The sequence below is a fragment of the Citrus sinensis genome, chromosome 1 (genome assembly GCF_022201045.2).
Source record: "Citrus sinensis cultivar Valencia sweet orange chromosome 1, DVS_A1.0, whole genome shotgun sequence".
NCBI classification, from domain to species: domain Eukaryota; kingdom Viridiplantae; phylum Streptophyta; class Magnoliopsida; order Sapindales; family Rutaceae; genus Citrus; species Citrus sinensis.
The window spans coordinates 5285171-5311734 of record NC_068556.1 but is presented as its reverse complement, the minus strand read 5'-3'; the positions used below and the strand labels follow the sequence as shown (position 1 = coordinate 5311734).

The 26564-nt window shown below is 35.7% G+C and overlaps 3 protein-coding genes across 6 annotated transcripts; 2 read left to right on the top strand and 1 right to left on the bottom strand.

Annotated features, from left to right (window-relative positions):
• The first annotated feature begins 996 nt into the window (after positions 1-996).
• On the top strand, positions 997-10314 carry LOC102631050 (ABC transporter G family member 32). 2 transcript variants are annotated; one of them, XM_006475698.4, is made up of 24 exons: positions 1000-1615; positions 2017-2137; positions 2239-2327; positions 2408-2492; positions 2618-2777; positions 2852-2928; positions 3011-3064; positions 3352-3442; positions 3533-3834; positions 3927-4208; positions 4346-4662; positions 4745-4905; positions 4993-5096; positions 6231-6387; positions 6493-6615; positions 6717-6808; positions 6885-7217; positions 7335-7625; positions 7886-7969; positions 8088-8221; positions 8325-8552; positions 8906-9077; positions 9175-9429; positions 9738-10314. In XM_006475698.4, exons 1-24 carry the CDS (start codon positions 1341-1343, stop codon positions 10008-10010), a joined length of 4260 nt encoding a protein of 1419 aa, XP_006475761.1. In that variant the 5' UTR covers positions 1000-1340; the 3' UTR covers positions 10011-10314. The 2 variants fall into 2 exon arrangements, 1 of the variants encoding a protein (XP_006475761.1); XR_008052999.1 differs by lacking the exons at positions 9175-9429; positions 9738-10314 and having other exon boundaries at positions 997-1615; positions 8325-8682; positions 8906-9053.
• A 2235-nt stretch (positions 10315-12549) lies between these two features.
• LOC102627755 (gibberellin 3-beta-dioxygenase 3-like) lies at positions 12550-17138 on the top strand. The gene is made up of 2 exons (XM_006476045.4): positions 12550-13381; positions 16550-17138. Exons 1-2 carry the CDS (start codon positions 12903-12905, stop codon positions 17136-17138), a joined length of 1068 nt encoding a protein of 355 aa, XP_006476108.1. The 5' UTR covers positions 12550-12902.
• A 141-nt stretch (positions 17139-17279) lies between these two features.
• On the bottom strand, positions 17280-25540 carry LOC102631359 (transcriptional corepressor LEUNIG). 3 transcript variants are annotated; one of them, XM_025097407.2, is made up of 18 exons: positions 25184-25540; positions 24418-24515; positions 24194-24303; positions 23698-23973; positions 23535-23623; positions 23334-23409; positions 23168-23243; positions 22513-22562; positions 21713-21991; positions 21428-21607; positions 20797-21039; positions 20158-20275; positions 19925-20034; positions 19645-19794; positions 18824-18979; positions 18598-18720; positions 18164-18370; positions 17280-17809 (listed from the first exon to the last, which is right to left on the bottom strand). In XM_025097407.2, the coding sequence occupies exons 1-18, from the start codon at positions 25213-25215 to the stop codon at positions 17666-17668; spliced, it is 2517 nt and encodes an 838-aa protein (XP_024953175.1). In that variant the 5' UTR covers positions 25216-25540; the 3' UTR covers positions 17280-17665. The 3 variants fall into 3 exon arrangements, with proteins under 3 accessions (XP_024953175.1, XP_006475762.1, XP_006475763.1); XM_006475699.4 differs by having other exon boundaries at positions 21713-22003; positions 25184-25539; XM_006475700.4 differs by having other exon boundaries at positions 21428-21592; positions 21713-22003; positions 25184-25538.
• Positions 25541-26564: the final 1024 nt, after the last annotated feature.

The window sequence follows — 26564 nt, the reverse complement described above, 5'->3', positions numbered from 1 at the left end:
CAAAAAAGCTCGATTTTTACCATTCACATACTCCATACGGCCATCCTCTAATGCCTGTCGCCCGAAGCTTGGTGCGACAGGTGCCTGCCGCCCGAAGCTTGGTGCGACAGGTGCCTATCGCACTAACTCTTGGTGCGACAGGTGCCTATCGCACTAACTCTTGGTGCGACATGTGCCTATCGCACTAACTCTTGGTGCGACAGGCACCCTGTCGCCAGATTCACCCACGACTCAGTTCAACAAGTTCAGAAAATAACTCATACCACTAAGTGATACCGATTAGTGTTGGATTCGGATAAATTATGATCGGATTTTACCTTTACTGTTGTCTTTTGCCGTCGACGTTGGTTGATGATTAAGCTGCGTTTGGTTTGACGATATGGGAGAAAGATTGTTACTTTTAGTTAATAAAAAAGGGTAATTTAGGGAGAAAGACTTGTGTTTGACTAATGTTGATAGAAAAAAATTAAAAGAATTAATTGTAAAAATAACAAAATATTTATGACTATTTTTATAAATTTCCCTTATATTTTCTCGAACCAAAACATAAAGTAAGAGAAACATAAATTAAGAGTCCATGACTCTTCTCTTCTCACCACGCATCAGTCATCATCCGCCGTTTTCTAAGTCCCAATCACCCTGCCGTAATTTAATAATAAAACAGAAAAAAAAACACCAAAATATAAATCCACCTCGTTTTGGTTTTGGTAATTTTCCCAACCGTTTAATTCAAATCCTCCCACTACTCAAAAAACCAAAAAAAAAAAAACTCCATACAAACCCTACTCCCACTCGCTACGACCCTTATGCTTCCTAACACGTGTAGATCACCCTAACGTGTCAAATAATAGTGGCGTGTGTCATCGCCTCTATGTCCAGCGCGTGTATGATTGAAAACCCTCCAGATTTTGTCTTTCCCGCGGCCATTAATGAGGCTTCTCCGCAAAGTATCATAACAACGACAAACTTTTACGGAAACAAGAAATAGAGAAATTTCATCGAGAGAAAAAGAGAAACAAACTGCGGGTAACAGGAAATGAAAGAAAGCTAAGACATACTTTTTTCCATAAAGAATTAGAAAGAAATATATGTAAATTAATTTGATAAACAACCAAAGACTTGTAGAGAGAGAGAGAGAGAGAAAAAATGAGGCACCATTAATGAAGAGCCCAACTACCATGCTTGAATACAAGTAGATATTGCACTGGCAGCAGCAGTAGCAGCACTAGTAGCTCACATTACATGTGATCTTACTTTTAAATAACATCATTACAGCTTCTTTCTCTCTCTCTCTCTCTCTTTTCTCTGTGGCTTTGTTTTGTGATAATTAATTAGATCGGATGTGGAACTCGGCGGAGAATGTGTTTTCTAGAACGTCGTCGTTTAGGGACGAGGTAGAGGACGAGGAGGCGTTAAGGTGGGCGGCGCTTGAGCGGCTGCCGACTTACGCTCGAGCTCGCCGTGGCATTTTCAAGAACGTGGTCGGTGACGTTAAGGAGGTCGATGTGAGTGAGCTGGCGGTTCAGGAACAGAGGCTTGTGTTGGACCGGTTGGTGAATGCTGTTGAAGATGATCCGGAGCGCTTCTTTGATCGCATGAGAAAGAGATGCGAAGCGTAATGAATCGTTTCATTTTTTTTTTTTTTTTTGTTTATTGATAGTGCGTTGAGCTTTTGAAAAACGAGAAGCTGAATTTGTGTTTTCGACATTAAGAATTTGACTTTTTTTTTTCTTTTTTGTTTTTCAATTTACACTTATAAAATCTTATAACTTATTTCAACGAACACTGTTTTTAAACTACTTATTTTCCATTTTAACAAATAAAATAGTTGTGGAATCAAAGTACTTTTTTTTTTTTTTTTTTTTGGCAAGTGGAATGCATGTTAATTTTTATTTTTAGTTGTGCACCAGCTTCACTTCCTCGATGAGTTACATTTGGAAATTTTTAGCTCTAAATAATCGAATTGAGACTTTGTTTGGTCGATGAGAACTGACTGAAGAAGAAAGAATATTACAGAGTTGATTTGGAGCTTCCAAAGATTGAGGTTCGATTTCAGAATCTGACAGTTGAATCTTTTGTTCACCTTGGAAGTAGAGCGCTACCAACTATTCCCAATTTTATTTTTAACATGACTGAGGTAAATTAATCACAATTAACTATTTTGTTTTGTTGCTATAAATCGATTTTTATTTTTATTTTTATTTTTATTTTTAATTTACCCGTTTGACTGTTGTTCAGGCTCTTTTGAGGCAATTGCGGATATATCGGGGAAACAGGAGCAAATTGACAATTTTGGATGACTTAAGTGGGATTATTAGACCTTCGAGGTAATTTCAGACATGATCAAGTCCGTAAAACTATTGGCCACGTTTGTATCTGTTTTATAAGGTACAATTATTATTTGTAGATTGACCCTGTTGCTGGGTCCTCCGAGCTCAGGAAAGACTACACTATTGCTAGCTCTTGCTGGGCGCCTCGGACATCATTTACAGGTACTAAGATTTTGCTTTTCTTGAATGATGCTAAACATGTTTTAAAATATGACACCTGGTTGCCAACATTTCCTTGTCTGATTGTTCATTGCTTGTAATATATTTGCACTTTGATTTTTTAAAAGGTGTCAGGGAAAATTACATACAATGGACACGGGTTTAAAGAGTTTGTTCCTCCAAGGACGTCCGCTTATGTCAGTCAACAGGATTGGCAAGTGGCAGAGATGACAGTACGGGAAACTCTGGATTTTGCAGGACGGTGTCAAGGTGTTGGATCCAAATATGGTAAGCCCCAGAAAGTAATTTGTATCTGTAAGAGCAATGCTCTCCTAGTTGCTGACTATGAATTCTGGCAAAAGATATGATTACGGAACTTGCAAGAAGAGAAAAAATAGCTGGGATAAAACCTGATGAAGATCTTGATATATTTATGAAGGTAATTGTAGGACGACTAATTCTTTTTCTGAAAATATATATTTCTGTTGAGAGTTTCTCAATGTTACACTTTTTGCTTTCAGTCATTTGCACTGGGGGGTCAGAAGACTAGTCTTGTGGTGGAGTACATCATGAAGGTACTCTCTATATGTTGATTGCTCTTGGATACATTTGGCACTCCTTTTGTGACTGTGGCCTTAAACATCCCTAAATAGTAACTAACACCCTTGAAGAATGACTACTGAGGATTGGCCCATCAAACATGTTGAATAGCATGTTGTTAGCCAATGGAATTTGATTTAAAGTTAAATAGGTACCTTGAACTGTAGGGTGATGCTCTCGCTTATAAGGGGTTGATGAACATAAATGGTTAAATGAACATAAATTGTTAAACTTCTGAAGCACTAATGTTTGTCTGACAAAGATTCTAGGTTTGGACACTTGTGCTGACACATTGGTAGGAGATGAGATGCTTAAAGGTATCTCTGGAGGCCAGAAGAAGCGGCTGACAACAGGTGCAAGCAATGTATATTACCTTCTACTGATAGTAAAATTCTTTTGGCTTTTATTCGTGCTGATTTGATTTAGCAATTATTTGATTTCAGGTGAATTATTAGTTGGTCCAGCCAGAGTACTATTCATGGATGAAATATCAAATGGCCTTGATAGTTCAACTACTTATCAAATCATCAAATATCTTAAGCATTCTACCCGTGCACTTGATGGGACCACTGTCATTTCTCTGCTTCAACCTGCTCCTGAGGCTTATGAGTTATTTGATGATGTTATACTTTTGTCTGAAGGCCAGATTGTATACCAGGGACCCCGAGTTTCTGTTCTTGATTTCTTTGCATCTATGGGATTTAGTTGTCCAAAGAGAAAGAATGTGGCAGACTTCTTGCAGGAAGTAAGTGGTCAAGGATTGTATGTAAATTCATATGCATCATACTCCTCTTTTTTTTTTAAAAAAAAAGTTTGCTAAAAAAATTCTGAATACAGGTTACGTCAAAGAAGGACCAAGAGCAATACTGGTCCAACCCTTACCTTCCATACCGATATATATCTCCAGGAAAGTTTGCTGAAGCTTTTCATTCATATCACACTGGAAAGAATTTGTCAGAGGAACTGGCTGTTCCTTTTGACAGACGATTTAATCATCCAGCAGCATTGTCAACTTCTAAATATGGTGAAAAGAGGAGTGAACTTCTCAAAACCAGCTTTAACTGGCAATTGCTACTGATGAAACGGAATTCATTTATTTACGTTTTCAAATTTATTCAGGTAATTTTACTAAATCTGTTAATTTGGCGAGTGGATTAGTGTCTGTATTTGGTAAACAAGGCCTAAGAGACCATTTTTATTGCTGTTATATTGACAATGCTAATGCTAACTTTTCACTAATGTGTTCTGTTCTGCAGCTTCTTATTGTTGCCTTAATCACAATGACTGTTTTTTTTCGGACAACAATGCACCATAAGACAATCGATGATGGTGGCTTGTACCTTGGAGCACTTTACTTTTCCATGGTCATTATTCTCTTTAATGGCTTTACTGAGGTTTCAATGTTGGTGGCGAAGCTCCCAGTACTTTACAAGCATAGAGACTTGCACTTCTATCCTAGTTGGGTTTATACAATTCCTTCTTGGGCTTTGAGCATTCCAACATCGCTCATAGAGTCTGGTTTTTGGGTGGCTGTTACATACTATGTGATTGGATATGATCCTAATGTTGTTAGGTAAATATTATGCTTCTATTGAATTCAGCAATCGATGATGACTGAAATGAAAAGGATTTATGATTCGAATTTTTTATTGCAGATTTTCCCGGCAACTCTTGTTATATTTCTTTCTGCACCAGATGTCTATAGGTCTTTTCCGTGTAATTGGATCGTTGGGCAGAAATATGATTGTTGCCAATACCTTTGGATCTTTCGCAATGCTGGTGGTCATGGCTCTTGGAGGATTCATCATTTCAAGAGGTAAAACTTGCCATTTTGCAATATCTACATGGTTAGTTGCTGATGTCTTCATAAGTTTATTCTTCTTTTTTTTAATCACTGTGGCAGATAGTATACCGAAATGGTGGATCTGGGGTTTCTGGGTTTCTCCTTTGATGTATGCCCAAAATGCAGCTTCAGTGAATGAATTTCTTGGGCATTCTTGGGATAAGGTAACATAGTGTAATCTTTTACTTAGCATATCATATAAGCATCTATGCATCTTGCTTCAAAGCTTTTGGGTGCTTTTGAAATTTCAAATTTTCATCTATCAATATGGTTTACAGTAATGATGAATGACTACTACTATTGTTTCAATTGATTAGTATTGTTAAATGAGTTTCCTTCTTCACCTCCGGACCTTGAGTGCCGTTGTATCCTATTAAGATCTTATAAATATGATGTACATACAATACATCAACATATTGTCCAATAAATAATATGATACAAGAAAAATAAAATTAATGCACAACCAATTTTTAAAATTATAATGTAAGTACTAAGTAGCTCAGTTTTGCAAACTATTACACATACAAAATGGAAAGACATGACATGTATAACGCTTATGATTGGTATGTCAAATTATCAATTACACTTGCTCACAATTTGTATATGCTGTTTTCACTTTTCGAATTAAACAATTTGATAAAGCCATTAGATGAGAGTCACAGTGTAGCCTTGTCAAACACTATGCTGTGTCCCAATCGAATTGTTGATAGCTTTTGGGAGTCTTCTACTGAAAACCTTGTGATCATCTTGAGACCATATTAACTCAAAGTTGGAATTGTCTAATTTCTGGTTACCACACAAGTCAAGTAATTTTCTCCTTCCTTTCACCCCATCTGTGAATGTCCCAATAATGATTTTCAAGAATGTACATTTTGGGTCAGGTCTGTCCAACATGGGATGAAATATTTTGCTAGGAAACATAGTTCTGATGGCTTTAAACCCTAGAGCTTGTGGAAGTGCATCCTGAGATGTTTCTTTTGGCTTCACTTTGAGAAGAGGCTAAAGAAAATTTGGCTATAACTGTATGTTGTGCATCACTTTTCTTTAGTCTATTATCATTTGCAGCGTAATCTTGGTGGTTTTAAGCATTCTGTCTTTCTTTACGGCCTGATTCAAGTCATGTGCCTAAAGGGTAATCAGATGAAAAATTAATGTAAATATTTATTTCAATTTAGTGATCTAAGGCAATAGACAAAATTTACACATAAGTGCTAATATTTTGCTAATTAAGTAAAGTTCAACCTGTTGTTTTCTTGAATATATGTTGAAACTCTTGTTGTATGTTTCCTTATATGTAGAAAGCTGGGAACTCCAACTTTTCGTTAGGAGAGGCAATATTGAGACAACGCAGTTTGTTTCCAGAAAGCTACTGGTACTGGATCGGTGTTGGAGCCATGCTTGGATATACACTTTTATTTAATGCTCTCTTCACTTTCTTCTTAAGCTACCTTAACCGTGAGTGATCTCATTCTGTAAACAGTGCTCCTTTATTGTGTCTGCTAATAAAGAAAGTTAGTAGAAAGATACTCTGCATTAAGTTATGCTTTTACTGTTTCACAGCTTTGGGAAAGCAACAGGCTGTTGTCTCCAAGAAAGAGCTACAGGAGAGAGACAGGAGAAGGAAAGGTGAAAATGTTGTTATCGAACTGAGAGAGTACTTGCAGCGTTCATCTTCGCTAAATGGTTTGTAAAATGCAATATACATCGGGTTTCTATTTTCTATTCCTTTTTATACATCAAGATTTGATGCTGAAAAGTTTACATTTATCTTGACTTCTGGATAGGAAAATATTTCAAGCAAAAAGGCATGGTTCTGCCGTTTCAACCACTTTCTATGGCCTTCGGCAATATCAATTACTTTGTAGATGTCCCTGTGGTGCGTACAATGTTCTACTCCAACTTGCTACTTTAAATATTTAAATATTATTCATCTGATCCAAGTATCTCCTCAGGAATTGAAACAAGAAGGCGTATTAGAGGATAGATTGCAGCTATTGGTTAATGTCACTGGAGCATTCAGACCTGGTGTGCTTACGGCATTGGTAGGAGTTAGTGGTGCAGGTAAAACCACCCTCATGGATGTTTTAGCAGGTCGAAAAACTGGCGGGATCATAGAAGGGGACATATATATATCTGGTTATCCCAAAAGGCAAGAAACTTTTGCTAGAATTTCAGGTTATTGTGAGCAGAATGACATTCACTCTCCTGGCTTGACTGTTCTGGAATCACTTCTGTTCTCTGCTTGGCTGCGGTTACCATCAGAGATTGAATTGGAGACACAAAGGGTAATATTAAATACATCTCTTTTCTATTTTATGTATCTTGGCTAGGTAATATTAAATACATCTCTCTTCTATTTTATGTATCTTGGCTAAGATTAACTCATTGATTGAAATTTTCAGGCATTTGTTGAGGAAGTGATGGAACTTGTGGAGCTGACATCTTTAAGTGGAGCATTGATTGGTCTACCAGGAATTAACGGCTTGTCCACGGAGCAACGTAAAAGATTGACAATTGCTGTTGAACTAGTTGCCAACCCTTCTATAGTGTTCATGGATGAGCCTACATCAGGGTTGGATGCAAGGGCTGCAGCAATAGTGATGAGAACTGTTAGGAACATTGTAAATACTGGGAGAACAATTGTGTGCACAATCCATCAACCCAGCATCGACATTTTTGAATCGTTTGATGAGGTATTTTCTCTTAGAATTGGAGAGATCTTTATTAATAAGGTTTTCTCTCTTGACATGTCAAATGTCAGAAATCAGATGAGCTTATGTCCCTGTTTTTGTTGTAGCTACCCAACACTTTTTGTCTGATTGTTAGTTGATAGGCTTGTTATTCAGTTACGTGGATGGAAAATTTTGAGATAATTTATCATTATGCTTGATACTTCTGAAATGTTTTGATCTCATTGATACTCTCCTGAAATTATAATCTTTTATCTCTGTAGCTTTTGTTTATGAAGCGCGGAGGAGAGCTCATATATGCTGGTCCACTTGGTTCTAAGTCTTGTGAACTCATCAAATATTTTGAGGTTGAATCATTCATGTTTAAATCTCCAAGAATATTTTATTGTCAGATACTTTTTGGTTAAATCCATCGTGATGTTGTTCACGTTCATCTTATCAATCTGCATATCTTTGCATCTATAGGCAGTTGAAGGTGTGCCAAAGATCAGGCCCGGATATAATCCTGCTGCTTGGATGCTTGAGGTTACTTCACCAGTTGAAGAAAGTCGTCTTGGTGTTGATTTTGCGGAAATTTATCGAAGATCAAACCTGTTTCAGTATGTGCATGTCCTAGGGGAATTTCCAGCTGTTTGGTTTCACTATTACATTCAGCACTTTTCTTTTTCCCTTGTCTGACAATTCTATCTTGCTATGTTTCAGACGTAACAGGGAACTGGTTGAGAGTCTAAGCAAGCCAAGTCCTAGCTCCAAAAAATTGAACTTTTCAACTAAGTATTCTCAGTCTTTTGCTAACCAGTTTTTAGCTTGTCTTCGAAAGCAAAACCTATCTTATTGGCGGAACCCACAATATACAGCAGTTCGCTTTTTCTACACTGTTGTGATCTCATTAATGCTTGGATCAATATGTTGGAAATTTGGTGCAAAAAGGTTTGCTATTAAAGTTTTCCTTTAAAGCTGTAACCTCCTAGATATTCTATCATACTTGGGCATTTTTGGAACTCTTTAGCATCACATAATTACACATGAATTACTATGAGGTCAAAAGCTTGTAAAAAAGGTAGGTAATAGACAGCTGCAATCTCTCACTTTTTATTTGGTTCCCTTGGTGCATATATTCCTCCACGAACCGAGGACGTCAAGAGTTTGATATTTGCTATTATATCAGTTTCATTTCTCTATTTGCTTCGCTTCTCGTCTCTCATTAGACATAGTCTTCTTTGCTGTGGGCAGAAGTCTGTATCACTAAATTCTCTTCCACATTTGAATGCTCATTCATACAGGGAGAACCAACAAGATTTATTTAATGCCATGGGATCCATGTATGTAGCTGTCTTATTCATCGGAATTACCAATGCCTCAGCTGTTCAACCTGTCGTTTCTGTTGAAAGATATGTTTCATATAGAGAGAGAGCAGCTGGAATGTATTCAGCTCTACCTTTTGCTTTTGCACAGGTCTGCTTCTGTGTTCTTCCCTTTCCCCACTTCTTTATTCGCGCAATGATACCATACTCAAAACTTCACTAGTGTTTTTCTTTCTTTATATATGCAGGTTGTTATTGAATTCCCTTATGTGTTTGGACAGGCACTTATTTACTGCTCCATTTTCTACTCTATGGCCTCATTTGAGTGGACTGCTGTGAAGTTTATTTCTTACATATTTTTTATGTACTTTACCATGCTATATTTCACCTTTTATGGCATGATGACGACTGCTATCACACCAAATCATAATGTGGCTGCCATTATTGCTGCTCCCTGTTATATGCTTTGGAACCTTTTCAGCGGCTTTATGATTGCCCACAAGGTACCTAAGTTACCATTTTTATTTTTAGTGTGGTATCATATTTTGTTAGAACAGCTTGTGTATTTCATTTTATTTTATTAACATAACCTGATAGCATCATGTTGAAAGTTCCAGTAGCCTAAACTTGTAGAGCAGTATGTACATGGACCATAGGCTTTGTAGTCAACTGTGTTGACAATAAAATGATCTCCAGAAAAATGATCTTCATCCAAATATGCAATCGTGGAATCTACTTCCCGTGGGTTGGGTTGCCTTTCATTCTCACATACACCTATAAAGTACGATAATGTGCTCCACTTGTTTTGCAGAGAATTCCCATTTACTGGAGATGGTATTACTGGGCGAACCCTATAGCATGGAGTCTGTACGGCCTCCAGACTTCACAATTTGGTGACGACAATAAACTTGTGAAGCTTTCAGATGGAACTGGCTCGGTTCCTGTGAAGCACTTACTGAAGGATGTGTTTGGGTTTAGGCACGATTTCTTGGTAATAGCCGGTGCTATGGTGGTTGCTTTCGCCACTATTTTTGCAATGATATTTGCTTATGCAATAAAAGCCTTCAAGTTCCAAAAGAGATGACAAGGTGAAGGTGGCTTCATTTGTATGAGAACAAAGTGGCAAGTTCATCAGTTTCCTCGTAGAAATGAAGTTTAAGAGAGGGTTGGAATTTGTATAGCAGCAACATAGTATATTCCCAAGCGTACCTGGAATTCTGTGAAAAAAACATTTATTCAAGTGTCCAACAGATACAATAATGTGTAACAGGCGGTATTTGATTCAGCAGTGTAATTTCAGTATATATATAGATTATTCAATAAAGTCGTAATTTTGTAAAATCACATTCCCATAATTGGCTTAATTATGAGATTTCTTTTTCCTTCTATTCATATGATTGCAGGGTTTCAAACAAAGACATTATTGTCGGGGCCAATGCATGCATGTGCCGAATCTCTGCATCTTCATATACCATCATTGTCAAATATAATATTTCGTTTGTCTTTCTGATTAATGATTGCTCATGTGGCTTAATAATTCATCACGAGGCACCATAGTGAATGGAATCCTGTGCAGTGCTTGTGCTTGCTTAGTCAAGCATTTATTTATTTATTATTATTTTATAGTTTTTAATTTGTCCATCTTAAGTCTGGACTCTAGACCTTGTTTCTTTTTGCTCTGTCTAAGACTCTCACAGTTTATATACACTAATTTGATGAAAAGGGAAAAAAAAATTAAAACCCAATATTAAGTACTTGAATTTTTATTTATTAGTTTACTCTTGAAATTACAATACTTTGATTACTCATCTCATGTTCAATTTTTGATAGAATAGTATAATTTAGTTTAATACTTCGATTCACAAAAAAAATTTGTTCTTTTTATTTTCCTTTCATAATTCTTTCTTTCAATCAATTCAAGAATTTATTCGAATTCCGAGCTAAATCAGTTTTCATTTTTATTTCTTGAAATTTAATATTTTACTCTTAAAAAAAAAGAAATAATAACAACTCTTATACATTCTCTTACTCTTATTTTATCCTTTGATAAACGTTTCAATGAAATGCACGTTATAAATTTTTTCAAACAATTTCAATATGCCCATGTGACTACTATATCGAACCTCTAGTTTAAATGATTGTTCTTCTTTATATATTTCTCACTTGCTTTTGTATAGGATACAAGCTTTAGAGTATAAATTTCTTGTATCTTGTTATAGCGGAGATTTCTTGTGATTGTGTTATTGCGGAATATTTAAAAATAAAAATAAATTCACATAAATAATACTTTTACTAACAATAATTTTAGCCCAACCTAAAAAAATTAAAATTAAAATCATGACTTCATCCTTTCACATTAGTTGAGATGAAGTTGGATAGTTAATTAATTAAATCTATCTTTTAAAAAAAATCTTTAAATTCTTGACCTGTAAAATTGCTTTAACTTAAGTTTAAATTAATTATTTTATCCTTATAATACAAATTATCAATGTCAAAAAAATAAAAAATTAGCAGCATGTGTCTTTCACCCTCACTATTTTTGCTCTTGGTATTATTGCTTCACACAAAGCCAAAAGGCCTCTTGCTTGTCTAAGGGAGATTCCCCCTATTAAACCCATCACTCACATCTCTCCTAGTATTCTCACTAGTCCTAATCATCTGCACATTCCGGTTTAGAGTTGATTTGATGCCTATTGAAATGATGTGCCCACTTTTAAGATACTATTTACTTTGGACTTCTTGCACACGTTTGTAACCCATTGTAGGGGAAGTCAAATCCTTTTAAGTTCATTAATTACTCACATCTTTCTTAAACAATATCGAGGATATAATTTAGTTATTCAATTTATGACCTATATAACATAATGTAATGTTTAAAAATGAAACCAAAGAATTTTCTTAGCACCCCAACATGTAAATAGCAAAAATTTGGTGGTCATCATGTTGCAGAGACATATTTTGTTAATTTAATTGAATATATAAATAATCATACTAGTAAATTTAAGTAGCACCAGTAAATCATTTTGAAACGTTTAAATTTTGTATGAAATAAGAAAAAAAAAATGCTGAAGCGAAAATAATTTTGTTGACATTTTAGTATTTTTCACCTTAAAACGGGTTAAAATTTAGGTGAATATGTTTTAAAAAAACATGTTTCATAAAAAAACTTATATTAAAATAAATAAAATAGGTACAAAATGTAACCCATTGATTGTCCAAACTTTTTCTTTATTTAAAATTAGAAAGAAATAATGTGAATTTTCTTTTTAATTTCTTTTTTTTTTTTTTGAAGCGGTATGCGTTTACACAAATATTGTGTGGTGGGGGCCAGCGGGGGGCGGGCTCCACATATTGCCACCATGGGTACTAACTACCACCATAAGCATAAGCCCAAAAATATTTATTAACGAGATCCATAACTGGATAATCAAAAGGACAGCACGTGAGCCCAGACATTAAAATAAAATTTGCACAAAAATGACAGCAATGGAACTGGTATAAGACAGAGATTAGTTATGTTCGACAAAATTGTTTGACCTGAAATCTTACATAAGCTAACAAGTAAAGGGTGAATAATGACATCGATTAAAGACAAGTGCAAACTATAAATTCGGTGGGACGTAGAAACTGGCTAGTTAGGAGTTGATACAAAAGAGAAAGAGAAGACAAAATTAACATTCAATTCCTTGTTACAGTTGTTGCACGTATCTGACATGTACAGTGACAATGGAGACAAGAATTCAAGAAAAGGATTCTGAGCTACTTACTGCCAGTTATAAACAAGACAAGAGCCGAGAGCTCTCCCTCCAATTCCACCAAGAGACAACGTTCAAGAAAAGACCTCTCCTTTCTCTCTCTTTACCTCTGATCTTAATTATAATACAACACACAACTCACTGAGGCCTAAGCTGGCTAGCTAGCTAGCTAGAAACCACAACCAAGAGTCTCCTGCATTAGCAATTTCCATTCCCAAAATATGAATTCAGTGTCCGAATCCTACAAAAACAACCCTCTTCATCTCAAACACATCATTCCTTTAGACTTCAAGACTGCCCTCAAATTACCCGACTCCCACGCCTGGACCCTCCCCGATCACCCGATGGCCGACCCGTTAACACACGCAGCTGTGCCGGTCATTGACCTTGGCGGCCCGCAGGCTGCAACACTCATACGACAGGCATGTGAGAAGTGGGGTGCGTTTCAGGTCACCAACCACGGCATTCCCATCAAACTTCTTAACCAAGTTGAGTTCCAAACTAGGAGGCTATTTGCACTGCCCGCCAATCAAAAGCTACTAGCTGGCCGGTCGCCGGAGGACTTCACAGGCTACGGCCTTCCTCGCATCTCCACCTTCTTCTCAAAGCTCATGTGGACTGAAGGGTTCACAATTTTGGGGTCTCCTCTTGATCATGCTCGCCAACTTTGGCCACATGAGTATGACCACATCAATTTCTGGTACGTGCCTAAACATATATACATGGTGCATATATATTATATATATATATATATATATATGGAGAGATTGTCATTTTTCACCCTACTGATATTAATATACACCACTTATCACCTACTGTTTTCATAATATTAAAAAATCTATTGGCACAAAAAATTTAAAGGAAAAGCGAAGTAAATAGGTCACTTATTTAATAATTTGTCTTTGATACACACACAATCATAAGAAAAATATTTAAAAATAATTAAAAAATATAAAAAAAAATTCTTATTATTAATTTTTTATACACACCAAAATATATATTTCTTATTTTTACTACTTAAACTTTTTATTAATTTTTATTTAAAAATAGTACAAGAATAAATTATATATATTAATTTTAGCAGAAGGAAAACTGATAATCTCCCTGTACATTTGCATGCCCCGTTATGCCTTATTCTAACTCTTGTTTTGAGACACTCCACTATAACATTTTATCATCTTTAATCATATTACATGACATTCACTATATTTTTTATATCATTTTTCACATTCCTTCATCATTTATTTATTTATTTTTCACATTTCTTCATCATTTTCATGAGGTTTATTTATTTATTTCTTTCTTTAACAACCGCTTCACCAGAAACTAAGGCACCAAGGTACTGTATGGTATTAAAGTATTGTAACTTGTAAATTATGTTTATTAGGGAAAAAATATAAGTATAAATTTTTAATAGTTTCTAGTAGATATGATTTTTAAATAAAAATTTTAACAAAAATTACTAAAGAAATTACATGTTTATCATCATATAAATAATAAATTAAATTAACTCAATTTCTAAATCTTAGCAGTTAACTTTTATCAAATATTTTAGTGCTGAAACTTAAAAATTATAGCCGTCCAACGTCTAACAGTAAACACGGCCTACTTCTCCTCTTTCATGTGAGTAGAATTTGAAATCATTCCAGACCTCATGTTTCATGTAAGATAGTTTACCGATTAAAGCAATCAGTATTTACATTTACATGACATGGATTATATTATAAATCAATGATTTTCAACTAGCAATAATAGAACCGCCTCGATCAGTTAGAACCTCAACGGTCGTTGCCCCAGGCTCAAAGATTAAGTAATAAAGACTAACATTGATTTGTAGAAAGATTAGTTTTAGTACTCGAAGAAAGGGACAAGTGGATGTACGAGGTCGATGGCGACACATGGCTTGGTCGCGAACAGTGAATTAGCTGCCATGGCTAGCTCCGAAGTCCTGTAGCATGTCCAAGTTCTTCAGTTCTTGTTTTGTCCGTTTATTTTGTCAGTCAGCTAGCGTCCAGTCATGTCAAGGATATCTGCGTCGTTTTCGTTAAAATCCCTCGGGGCATTTTAGTGATTCAAAAATCTTTCGTTACTATCTAAGGAATGACGTGGTAGAATCGTAGAACGTGACTGATTTAGAAGGGAACTGGGATAGAGCTACGTGTACGTAATCAAAAGGGAGCATATTAATCGTGTAAAAGTGATGGATGACAAACAACTATAAAGAAGTGCATGCATGCGCCATGCAGTTTCATTCTCTTTCACGTAGCTATTACAAAGACTAGGGTTCCTACTTCCATCATCGAGAATTCAAGACGCTTCTTATGTATTAACCAGCATTCTCCCGAACTTAAGCTTGGATTGATATACCATTGTATTATTAGTTAGTTGCGTGCATCTCCCCACTTATAAATAATTAATATCGGCGTGCAGCACACACAGCTCGATCATATCATAGAGTTTATTATATATACATGTAGCCTAAAGCAAACTAGGTTATTCTGGAATATGGACGTCTGGATTTATCCATTTATCTTTTGTCTTAATTGCCACCGCATTAATAAATTTCTAGGCAGAATAATAGTCATTCTAATTTTTTTTAAATTCTAAATAATGTATTATTTATTAAGTAGTTAATAATTTTTTATAAGAACCAAATAAATTAAAACAATCAATGAATATCGTATTATTTGAGATAAAAAATTTACGATGCGTAGGAGTATTCAATTTCGAGTCCTTCAACCGACCAGCCTTTTCATCACATTCAGACAAAAATAATATCACAGCAGGCCTGTTTTACTTAACTATAAACACAATAAATGAGGCCAATTTGATGTTATTTTTTGCAGTTCTTTTTCTAGCATTTAATCTTTTGACATTTTGCTTTTCATCCCACTGGATATATGTCATTATTTCTTCAATTTATTATTATTCAAATACTTGGACACTGGATGCCCCAAGGACGTCTCTAATTGGTTTTATTTAGTTGGCCACCGAGTTTGAATTCTGGATAGGTAAGGGATCGAAAAGTTAATTTGGGCTTTACCTACTTCTTACCTTTTTAGATAATAACAATAATAATAAAAAGTTTGCACACAAGGCTCTTCTCGAACCTTTTACTCTTTAATGAAATTGTCCTCATTTCACCCTTAATTTTTTTCTCAAAATTAAGTACTCAGGCCTTGTTTGGTATTGAAATTAGACCAAAAGCATCCGATAAATGTTAGTTGTTATGACTTGAAAGATAAGTTAATTTGATCTAAAACTAGTATGATAAAAAAATCTAAAAATCTTTATTATTTTTGTCAATTTTTTAATTTAAAAGTTAAATTTAATGTATATTATCAACTTTTTTTAAAAGCATCTGATAAATGTTAGCTGTTATGACTTGAGAGATATGTTAAGTTGATCTAAAACTTGTATGATAAAAAAATCTAAAAATCTTTATTATTTTTGTCAATTTTTTAATTTAAAAGTTATATTTAATGTATATTATCAACTTTTTTTTTATACTTATATTTTCTTTTCTATAATTGCTATGGCACAAAAGCTATAGTAATTTAATATCCATTCCTTAGCCCTAAAGTCTAGCATTAGCTAGCGTCCGTCCACCGCATGCATGGAATTGCAATGCCAGTTGCTACTTAATTAACAAAATAGGTTTTATTGTAGTATGGGATTTGTGTATTTATTGTCCTTTTGCTAAATATATCCAAGACATGGGCATGTATCGTTCGTGACACATTGCACCTCTTGTTGATTGATTGAAAAATTGTAGTTATGCAATTGAGAGCCTCAAAAATTATATCAATGACTACTTGCTTGCTGCTGGTGCTAATCATTGGTTGTAATTTCTTCGATTTGCCTGCAGCCAAGTAATGGTGGAGTACCAAAAGGAACTTAAGGGACTTGCTGAAAAAATACTAGGCCTCATGTTCAGGTCACTGGGCTTAACCCAAGAAGACATTGCATGGTTCAAGCCCAAATACGGCTGCAAAAGCCCACAGGGCGTTCTTCAGCTGAATTCGTACCCGGTCTGTCCCGACCCGAACCGGGCCATGGGCTTAGCCCCACATACTGATTCATCACTGCTGACATCCTTGTACCAGGGAAACACCAGTGGCCTGCAAGTCTATAGAGACAATGTTGGGTGGGTGCCAGTGCACCCAGTATCCGGAGCACTTGTGGTTATTGTTGGTGATTTGATGCAGATAACGTGCAATGGTCGGTTCAAGAGTGCACTCCATCGTGCGCTTGTGAACAACACACGTCATCGCATATCAACAGCATACTTCTATGGCCCACCTCAAGATGTCAAGATATCGCCGTCAGTGAAGCTGACTGATCATGATCATCCGATTCTGTACCGCCCGGTGACGTGGCGGGAGTATCTTGATGCTAAGGCAACTCATTTTAACAAGGCGATTGAGTTGATTAGATATGATGCATCAAGCTGCTGATGGATGCAAGGATCACGTATGTGTAAACTTGTAAAGAGGACAATAGCAATGTCTTGTTTTCCAAACAATTGATCCACAATCATTATCACAGAGCCATAATAAGACTCATGTACTCAACACTTTACTGCAGTGAGATCACCGTCACAATAACAGGATATATATATATATATATATATATATTGTATTTTCCTGATCAACAAAAATTTGTACAAAAGTTGTTACATACATGTATTCAGACTCAGCAATATCTGCGGCACTGGTATCACTACCATCCATCACCCCAAACATTCGAATCAAGTTTTGTTCTGCCAGAACACAGGCGGCTTTGAAACAAAAACCTTTTTCGCTGTCAGGGTATGTTAATACAATCAAAAAGCCCCCATTTTCTAACATCTACATTAAACTAATATGGACAACCACAAAAGTAACTATTAGAAGCTGAGAAATCTGACATTGGATACATACACGTAGACGATAAGGTTGGCTGTGATGTCATTAAATCAAAAAAAGAAAAAAAAGGAGCAAAGTCACTTCCAGATCTTGACGCACTTGTCATGACTAGCTGAAGCTACCATACCGTTAACAGTTGATGCTGCCAAAGATGATACAAGCTTGTCGTGTGCACTCAGAGTCAGTGTCTTGTTTTCAGTCATGTTCCAGAGCTCCAAAGTCTAGAAGCAGCAAAAAAAATTAAAAAAATTAAAAATTAAAAATATAAACAAATTAAAAAACACATTGAAAGGAAAACTGCACATCAGCAACTTGAGCTACATAATTCTAATTCGGCTCTGGTCCAATGTTAAAAGAGACCAGTAATCCAAATAAATGACCTCTCTCTCATACTAAGACACCCAAGTTGTAAAACTTGCATTTTAGACCATGCATGACTGTCCTGCGGACAGAAAAACACACACATACACATACTTCCACACATATGAATGCATGAGTAGATTTTCTTAACTAGATGCTTGGTAGCTACAACAAAGAATTAAACCACAAGGAAAAGCAGTAGAGGTATGACTTGCCTCATAACAGCCGATAACCAATAGTGAGGGGAATGTGGGATGGAAAACACAGCTATGGAATTTGTTGCCAGTACAGCTTAACTCATGAATGCATTCCCCTTTGCTGCCAGAACCAATGCTCCACACCCTGACTAATTCGTCACTCACTGATGCCAGATACTCACCCGAAGTGTTCCAGCACACAGAATGAACTTGATTTTTATGACCCTATAACAGTTCCACCCAAAACGAAATAAATAGACCAATACAGGTGTAAGTGCCTCAACATACTTTTTGAAGGGGTCCAAAGCATATAACATCCATTTATTATCATGTATTATTGCCGATCAGGCAAGTGAGGCAATTTTGCAAGTAGGAGTCCTATCAAGCACAGAGAAGGAATTGCGATGACTTCCATCATTACCAATTTTCCATGTAATTTAGCTATGGCTGACCTGTAATTTAAGTCTGCAAACTTGGGTCTCTACATCAAGTATAGAGATATAGTTCTCTATGGCTGCAGCAAGAATCCTTCCAAGACGAGGTTGAAATCTCATCTGGGTTGCACCACTCTGACACTGACAAAAGATTCAAAAAAATTCTGTGTAACAGAAGATAACAATTAAAAATAGAATTCAATATAAAGCATCCTTTCAAGATGATTGGCATCAAATTGCATACCTTGAAAACTCCAGCACAGCTACCATTGTTGATACTCCAGTATCGTATCTCACTATTATTATCACAAGAACAGAGAAGGTCTTCTTTACTAGGATGGAAATCCAAAGACATAACAGTTGTAGAATGACCCGTAAAAGTACGAAGTGAATAGTCAGGCTGCAAAGCAAAATCATCTACCATCATCCAGCAATATCCGAAGTGAGGGGCAGTTTGGTTGGACAAATTAATACTCAGTCATGAAGCCCTTTACGACTTATATCTTAATAATAGAACAATAAGGAAACATTTCTATCAGAAGTTCAAAATTTAAACCCAATAAGCAGATTTTCATCACTGCTGAGACATCAAGACTATCAAGAATAAGTTACCTACCTACAAATCATGGCCAAAGTTTTATTTCTCAATTAAACATCTTTTGCAGTTGCATGGGTGTTATATGCAGTTGCCGGATTCTCTTTTGCAGTTGTTTCCATTCATATGACTTAAAAGGGAGGGGGGGGGGGGGGGGGGGGGGGGTGGAGAGAAAGGGCAACAAAAATGAACCTACTGTAAGGTGTAAAGGCAGCAAGTTATAATATTATCATGGAAAAAGTTGAGAAATGCAGAAGAAAAAGTCACTGCACTAGGAAGAGGCATATACTTGAACATGTCACTATTCAGAGAGATGCAAACCAAAAACATGTTAATATTTATTATAAGCAACGCACATTCAAGGAAATCTAACTAATTCATCGCAATCATGTTGGTGCGAAGAAGCATGAACCAATAGCAGTAGAAACAAATATGCACTTGTAACAGCAAATGAAAGTAAGCTTACGGACATTTTCAGTATCCCAAACCCTGACAGTTCTATCAGCTGAAGATGTAGCCAGCCTTGATAGGCTTGGACTGAAACGGACATCAGTTATCCATTGAGTATGTTCCTCAAGTGTAGACTTTACCGTAAAAGACTCCGTGCACCATAACACAGCCTGCACCAAAAATCATTGAGCAAATGAATTTGACATTGTCATTCTGGAAACACAGAACTATCTTGCATTGCTCAGAAGAAACATCATTAAAACTTTCAAAGAACAACTCATTAACAATAACCCATCTAACCTTTTTATCATGTCCACCAGTGGCAAGAAGTTTTCCATCTGGCGAGAAGTGACAACTTTCAACTTTACTTGTACTTGCAGGAATAAGCTGAAATTCCGTAAATGTGAAGCCTAATGTAACAGCAAAATTGTCAAACCGTAGGAATCATTTTGCATAATTATGAAACATAATTTTATCCAAAATGCTAATTTTCTGAAGCACACGTCAATGTAAGAAGTCAGCATAAATCATACCTTTGCCGACTTCTGCGCTCCTACCAACCCGATCTCTAGGATCTGCATCATCAGGTGATAAGAATGATTCTACATTATCATCCAGGGATCCATCATCAACAAAGCGGTCCATGTCAGTCTGCAATGATCACCCACTATCAAATAGAGTTCTAATCACAATTCCATCTGAGATATCTAATAATTACACGAAAAACATCAAATACGAATAAGAATGAGTTCCATGACCTCTACATGCTTACTTTTGCTTCTACTTGGAAAAAAATGAGTACCGAATAATAAGACTAGATTTTTTAAACGGGTCATTATTTGATTTGACTTTGTAGTCAATAATCCGTTATTAATCATCTGTACATTGTAATCTATAACCCAGATTTACCATGGAGGATAAAATTGACAAATGCTATCAATTTGAGCTGATATGAAACTTATTTTATGACAGCAACTCCAGAAATCCTTCATATCCCTTAATTTTACTCATTGAATTTGCTTTCCCTTCATAAGTTTTTTACTCATCCAAGTAAAGCTGCTACATTTAAATTTTAAATGTTACAAATTAGGAGGCAGATGACTTCTCTAATCAAATGATTCCAAAAGTAAGAGAGGATAAAAAAATACCTATAGAAATAAAAGGTTGCTTACCAACTGATTTGGTGCTGACGTAAGTGATCCCATACCATCAGAACCAAACATCAGCAGAGATTTAGAGGAGGCACCATTATGCTGCAAAGTTGGCCTTGAGATTACGTCTCCTGGTGTGTGAGTAGAAGGTGATGAGGGAGAACTTGGGGTTGGTCCAGGAGTGTTTGCAGTTCCTGAGCTATTAGCAGGACCAGAAGATGACACTGCCTGCTTTCTCTTTCGCCCAATTTGATTTTTTGATGCCTTAAAACAAACAAAGCAAATGTATTTGAATCACTAACCAGACTGTCAACTTCAAATGCCAGTCAAATTCATTGTCTAATTCAGGGTATATTAGGACTTGAGAATAAAAGAAAAAACAAGAGTAATAATAATTCCTAAGCAGAACTGAGATAAGGAAATGCAATGCGCATAGAAGAGGCATAAACTTCCAGAATTCAGAAAGAACTAGAGTTTATAAATATGTTATAATTAATTTCGGATTGTATTAACTTAAATAACCATTCGCAACATTTTGATATAGTTTTAAGTGTACAAAAAGCTGATACAATGGTTGAATAAGGAAAGGATTGACAACTAGAAAGCAATGCAGCTCATATAATTTACGAGCCCAGAAGCAATAGCAGCAAACCTGATCATTTCCTTGAAAAGTGTTAGACATGCTACCATCCATGGTCATGCTGCCACCGGCAAGAATTTTATCTTGCTGCTGGAGGAGAGGATTTGAATTTTGAGACTGCTGGCTTGAAAGTGGATGGTGGGAATAGTGCTGCAGCTGCTGCTGCTGCTGCTGTATCTGAGTAGTAGTCAACTTTACGAGTTTACATCAGAAAGCCATAAGGCCTCCTTCAGACTATATTAGGAAAATTAAATACTGAAATATTAAATCCTCTCCAAGTACAAAAGAGAATGATACCTTTATTAGCAGATCATTATCTCCACGAGGCAAACCAGGGGAAATAATTTGCATAGCTGATCCAACAGTAGACACAAGATCACCAACAGAATTTGATGAGCCATCCCTTGCAAGACCCATATTACGACTGTTATGAAGCATCCTCAGTTTTCTGGATTCCAAATCATTGGCGGACGGAGACGCCAAATTCTGCTGTGCCTGAAGCATAAGTTGTTGCAACTGAAGTTGATTGTAGGGCTGAGTCAAAGATTTCTGTTGTTGCAAAAGCCCAGATCGAAACTGATCCAGTCCCTAATACACATGGGATGCTGTCAGAAAAGGAACTTCCACTATGCACACCTAATGATATTCAGTATTATAACTGAACCAATAAATCACAAAAACAAAGGCAAAAGATTCTAATTTATTAAATGCTGTTGACAATGCTTGTGAAATTTTAATCATAGAACAAGGAGACCAATCAAAGTAATCCATGCTCCAGAGTTCTAGTTAGTCTAATTAACTGTCATGGAACAGAACAGAAATCAATTAACAATTCAAATTTCACAAGCCAAGCATATTGCTTTCTAATTTGAATATTTTTTAACCGAATTTTACTTTTAAGGAAGTACCGCCATCATTAACTTGTCAACAAACACAGATTTATGGTAAAGTGTACTTTAAGCATCATTAAGAAATTTCAAACAAAATTAAAAATTTTATCTCTCATTAATCATTGTAGCACTGTTAGTGTTTCACAGTTGAATAACCTATGTAAGATGGTGATAATAAAATCATATCACATAAAGCCAAATACTTACAGTCAAAGGCCAGCCTTTCAGAGTCACATTGCCAGCACCTTGATTTGACCCTTAAAAAACACAAGAAAAACTGTTAAGCCAAAATGACAATCTCAAAAGCTTAAAATTTGAAGTAAAATCTCACACAACCAATTTGATTACGGGTTCAGATGCCAAAGACTAGGATTGAAACCTTAAACCATGAATCCCCACTAAAATTAAATTACCAGTGATGTAAGCATTTCAGATAAGAATTCACATCGGCGACCAGTGATGTAAGCATTTCAGATATGAATTCACATCGGTGGACTCCTATTTAAGTTCTATATAGAAGACCATTACCAAATACTGATCCTACCAAAGCAAGATCCAAAGGAGGGTGATAATATATAGCTCCAAACAACTCACAATTATACGCCACAAATTACAATAACCATACTAAGGGTTCACGTACTGAAACTTTATGGCCCAATTACTGATACCAACAATTGTACTTGAAAGTATAAATAATCACGGAACATGTTTATCTTCCACAGAGAAGGATAATTACCACCAAATGATTACTTTTAGAAACAATAATTGGAAAACCACAATTGTAACAATTTGGAACATAGTCTTAGAAATAGCAAAAAAAAAAAAAAAGGTAACTAACAAAGAAAGAAAACTCCATTAATACCATGAACTCCAATCAATGATCCCTCTGAACCTGCTGCTCTAGGATTCATCGTAGGGTTCATCTCAGTTTTCACTTCCTGTTTCAACAAACAAGACATGGGCAGAATAAGATACGAAAGATAGAATTACAAGGATAAAGCTAGGGTAGGGTAAAAAAATATTTTTACTTGTGTTGACAGTGGAGGTTGCTGACTCCGACTTTGAACTTGCTGACTAACTCCATGTGTACCATGCAGCGTTTGCCTGCAAACAAGGAGCTCGGCTTTTATCAAATTACAAATTAGGGACTGGCCAAAGCAAGTAGCAGGTCCATAGATAACCAACAAACTTAACCGTGGAATTCATGATAGCATCATGAGAAGAAATACCCTGAAGGCTGGCTGCCTATTGCAGCTGCTTTCAACAAAGTGGCATGATTGGGATCCAAAAGCTGGGTCATATTGTCACTTAATCTTGGCTGAAATAATTGGGTTATGTCAAAGACAGCAAGTAAAGATAAACCAATTTATAAACTTATCACACAATTGGTACCTTAATGGTAGCATCATCCAAGGAATCCCTCTGAAACGGAAGCTTTTTTAATCGATCCTCATACATTTTTGTTGTGAAGGCTTTTGCAAAGCCAGGTCTCAGATCATCACCAGTGTCATTTAGATGCTGAGTACTGTCTCTTCTCTGCTGCTGTTGCTGCTGCTGAGCATGCCTCTGCAGTAAGAGCTGCTGAACCTGCATCTGCTGATGCTGCTGAGGCTTTTGATGCTGTTGCTGCTGTTGTTGCTGCTGTTCCCGAGCCTTAATCACCTGACTCTGCAGTTTCATCAAAAACCTTAATAATTAAATTGCAAGATCATATAGCAGCACAAAACAATGTAATGACTTCACATAAATGATTTTCAGCACACTCTCAATCCAGCGTATACTTAGAAATAGAATCAAGTTTCTCTTTCTAAGTAACCTATAACTTTCATAATTAATTATGCATCAAATAGGGGAAGATGAACTGCAAACTGAAATCCCATCGACCCACCTCAATGTAGGATGCTGCAGACTCAGAGTGCTTCTCATTTGTCCTTGCGATAAATATATCCCAGAACACAGACCACCATTCGAATAAAAAACCACCGGGCGCATCTATAGCTGGAGCTCATTCAAACACAAAAAGAATCATTACATAAAGTAGCAAAAATATCAATGAAATGTCAATTTATAAAAACTCTGTCTTCTTTGGCAATTCTCTTTTAATAATCATACCTACTGGATCAGTAGATACTTTCCCTTCAGTTTGAAACGCCTTGGCAGAAGCATGCAATTTTCTCTTCAAAAGGTAATCATATATATACACATCCAACCTAATGACCAAAGAAATGAAATTAAAAAAAAATCACCAGTTAATTTGAGGATAAGCAAATACTAAATGGAGCAAAAGCGAAAAAGACTTTGTGAGAGCATCATCGAAGAGGCAGTGAAACAAGATACAATTCAATGTCACCCCAAAAAAGAACAAACAAAATGCCCTAGCATCATCATATGGCAATTCCATCATTGTCAAAAAAAAACAACAAGCACAACAAAATCAAAGATGAAATAAGCAAAGAATATAAACCACAACGGGATACAAAGCAAAGACATCCGAAAAAAAAACATAAGTAATAACATCCATAACAAATCAAAGCCAAAAACTGAGCTTAAAAACCCAATTTTTTACACAAACCAGTATCTACAAAACTAATAAACAACACCAGGGCCCAAAACAAGCATCCATTTGCTACAAGTTCGAAACTTTATCAATAGCAAACAAGAAAAACAGAGTCGAATGTTAAGAAATGAATACAAAGCACAAACCCACACAAAAATACAAAAAAAGAAAGAAAAGAAAAAAGAAACCTACCCAATCCATAGAACAAGAAAATATTAAACCCACTAAAAGATAACAAACCTAAACAAAAAACCCAGAAAAGTTTAATGACAAAAAACAGCAAAATAAAACAAAATCTTTCAGTTGTTTGAAAACACTTACATTTTATCAGCTTCCCAGTTGTTTTGCGACATGATTCTTGTACGAGCTTAAGAAAGACAGAGAGAAAATGTTTAAAGCTGTGAGTGTTGAGAATGTCGGCTGAAAATTCTTCTTCAGTTAGAATCTTAAAACATGCTCTACGGCTTTAACAATAAGAATAAAACATTCTTGCTCTTTTTTTTTTTTTTTTTAAAGAACTTCCGCTTGAAACAATGGCATGTGTTTAATATTAATTTTTCCAGTGGCTTCTCTTCCTTTTATAAAAAATAGTTTTTTCAATTTTCTTCTCCGTAGTGCAAGAGCTCACGCAACCAGAGGCCCAGAGCTGCAAATTTGTTTTGCTTTGAGCTCTGCTTTTTTGTCAGCTTTTAATAACAGGGCAGCTGGCATTAAGTTTTTTTTAACTTTTATGGTCAAAGTTAAGTTTCCATAATTCCATTTAATGGGTAATATTTTTTTTTAATTAAAACCCGTTTTCTTTGAAAGAAATAATATTCAGATTTTTCTAATAATCTACTGTTTTCCTCATTAAGTACCCTTTTCGCCAATCGATTTTAGAAATTGTTTTGACTGGTGAAAACGAATTTTGGTCTAACAATTGTGGAGACTTCAAATCGGTTTTAGCTTAGTCTCATCAGTTTTTTAAGTCTTGATACCAAAGTTTTGGAGCAATATTTGCAAGTCACATGATTTTTAATTATCATGCGAGATTAGAAAATGTATTGACACCTTGATATCAAGATAATAGATTCGGATTTGTGAGTCCAGAGAATTCGATTCTATGTCTTTTTTTTATATTAATTTTTCTTAACTATTGTCTGCGTATTGTGTGGATCATGAATATTTGATCACTCAACCTCCAAATAGTCATAGAAGTGGAAATCGTTGAGCCAGAATCAGTACATATCTTTCTCTAGACATAACAGAAGCTCCAACTTATTGAATCCTTTTGGTAAAGCATGGGGTATAAATTTGGTCATGAAAATGATTTCAAACGACGATGGTATGGCATTGGCTGATTGGGAATGGCGCAAAAAGTAGAGAGAGCAAATATTGAAAGTAGGAGAGAGAGGCGACTTTTGAGCTTTGAAGATACGAAGGTTGGTGAGTGACGGCTACTAAAGTACCTGCTGCTTTATTATCAAGATAAAAGAACTTATTCATTTTTTTTTTCTTTTTCCACTTTCTTTTTGTTGATCACGGTAAAACGCCCACGGGTGAAGCAAAAGCCACGATAGCGATTTTCTTATGTTAATAAATTGATGGTACCATTTGCTTAATGTTTATAAATTGATGGTATCAATCAAAACAGTTCAGATATATAACAAGGTAAATATACGAAATATAATGTAGGTAAAGTTTAAATTAATTTTTTAACTTA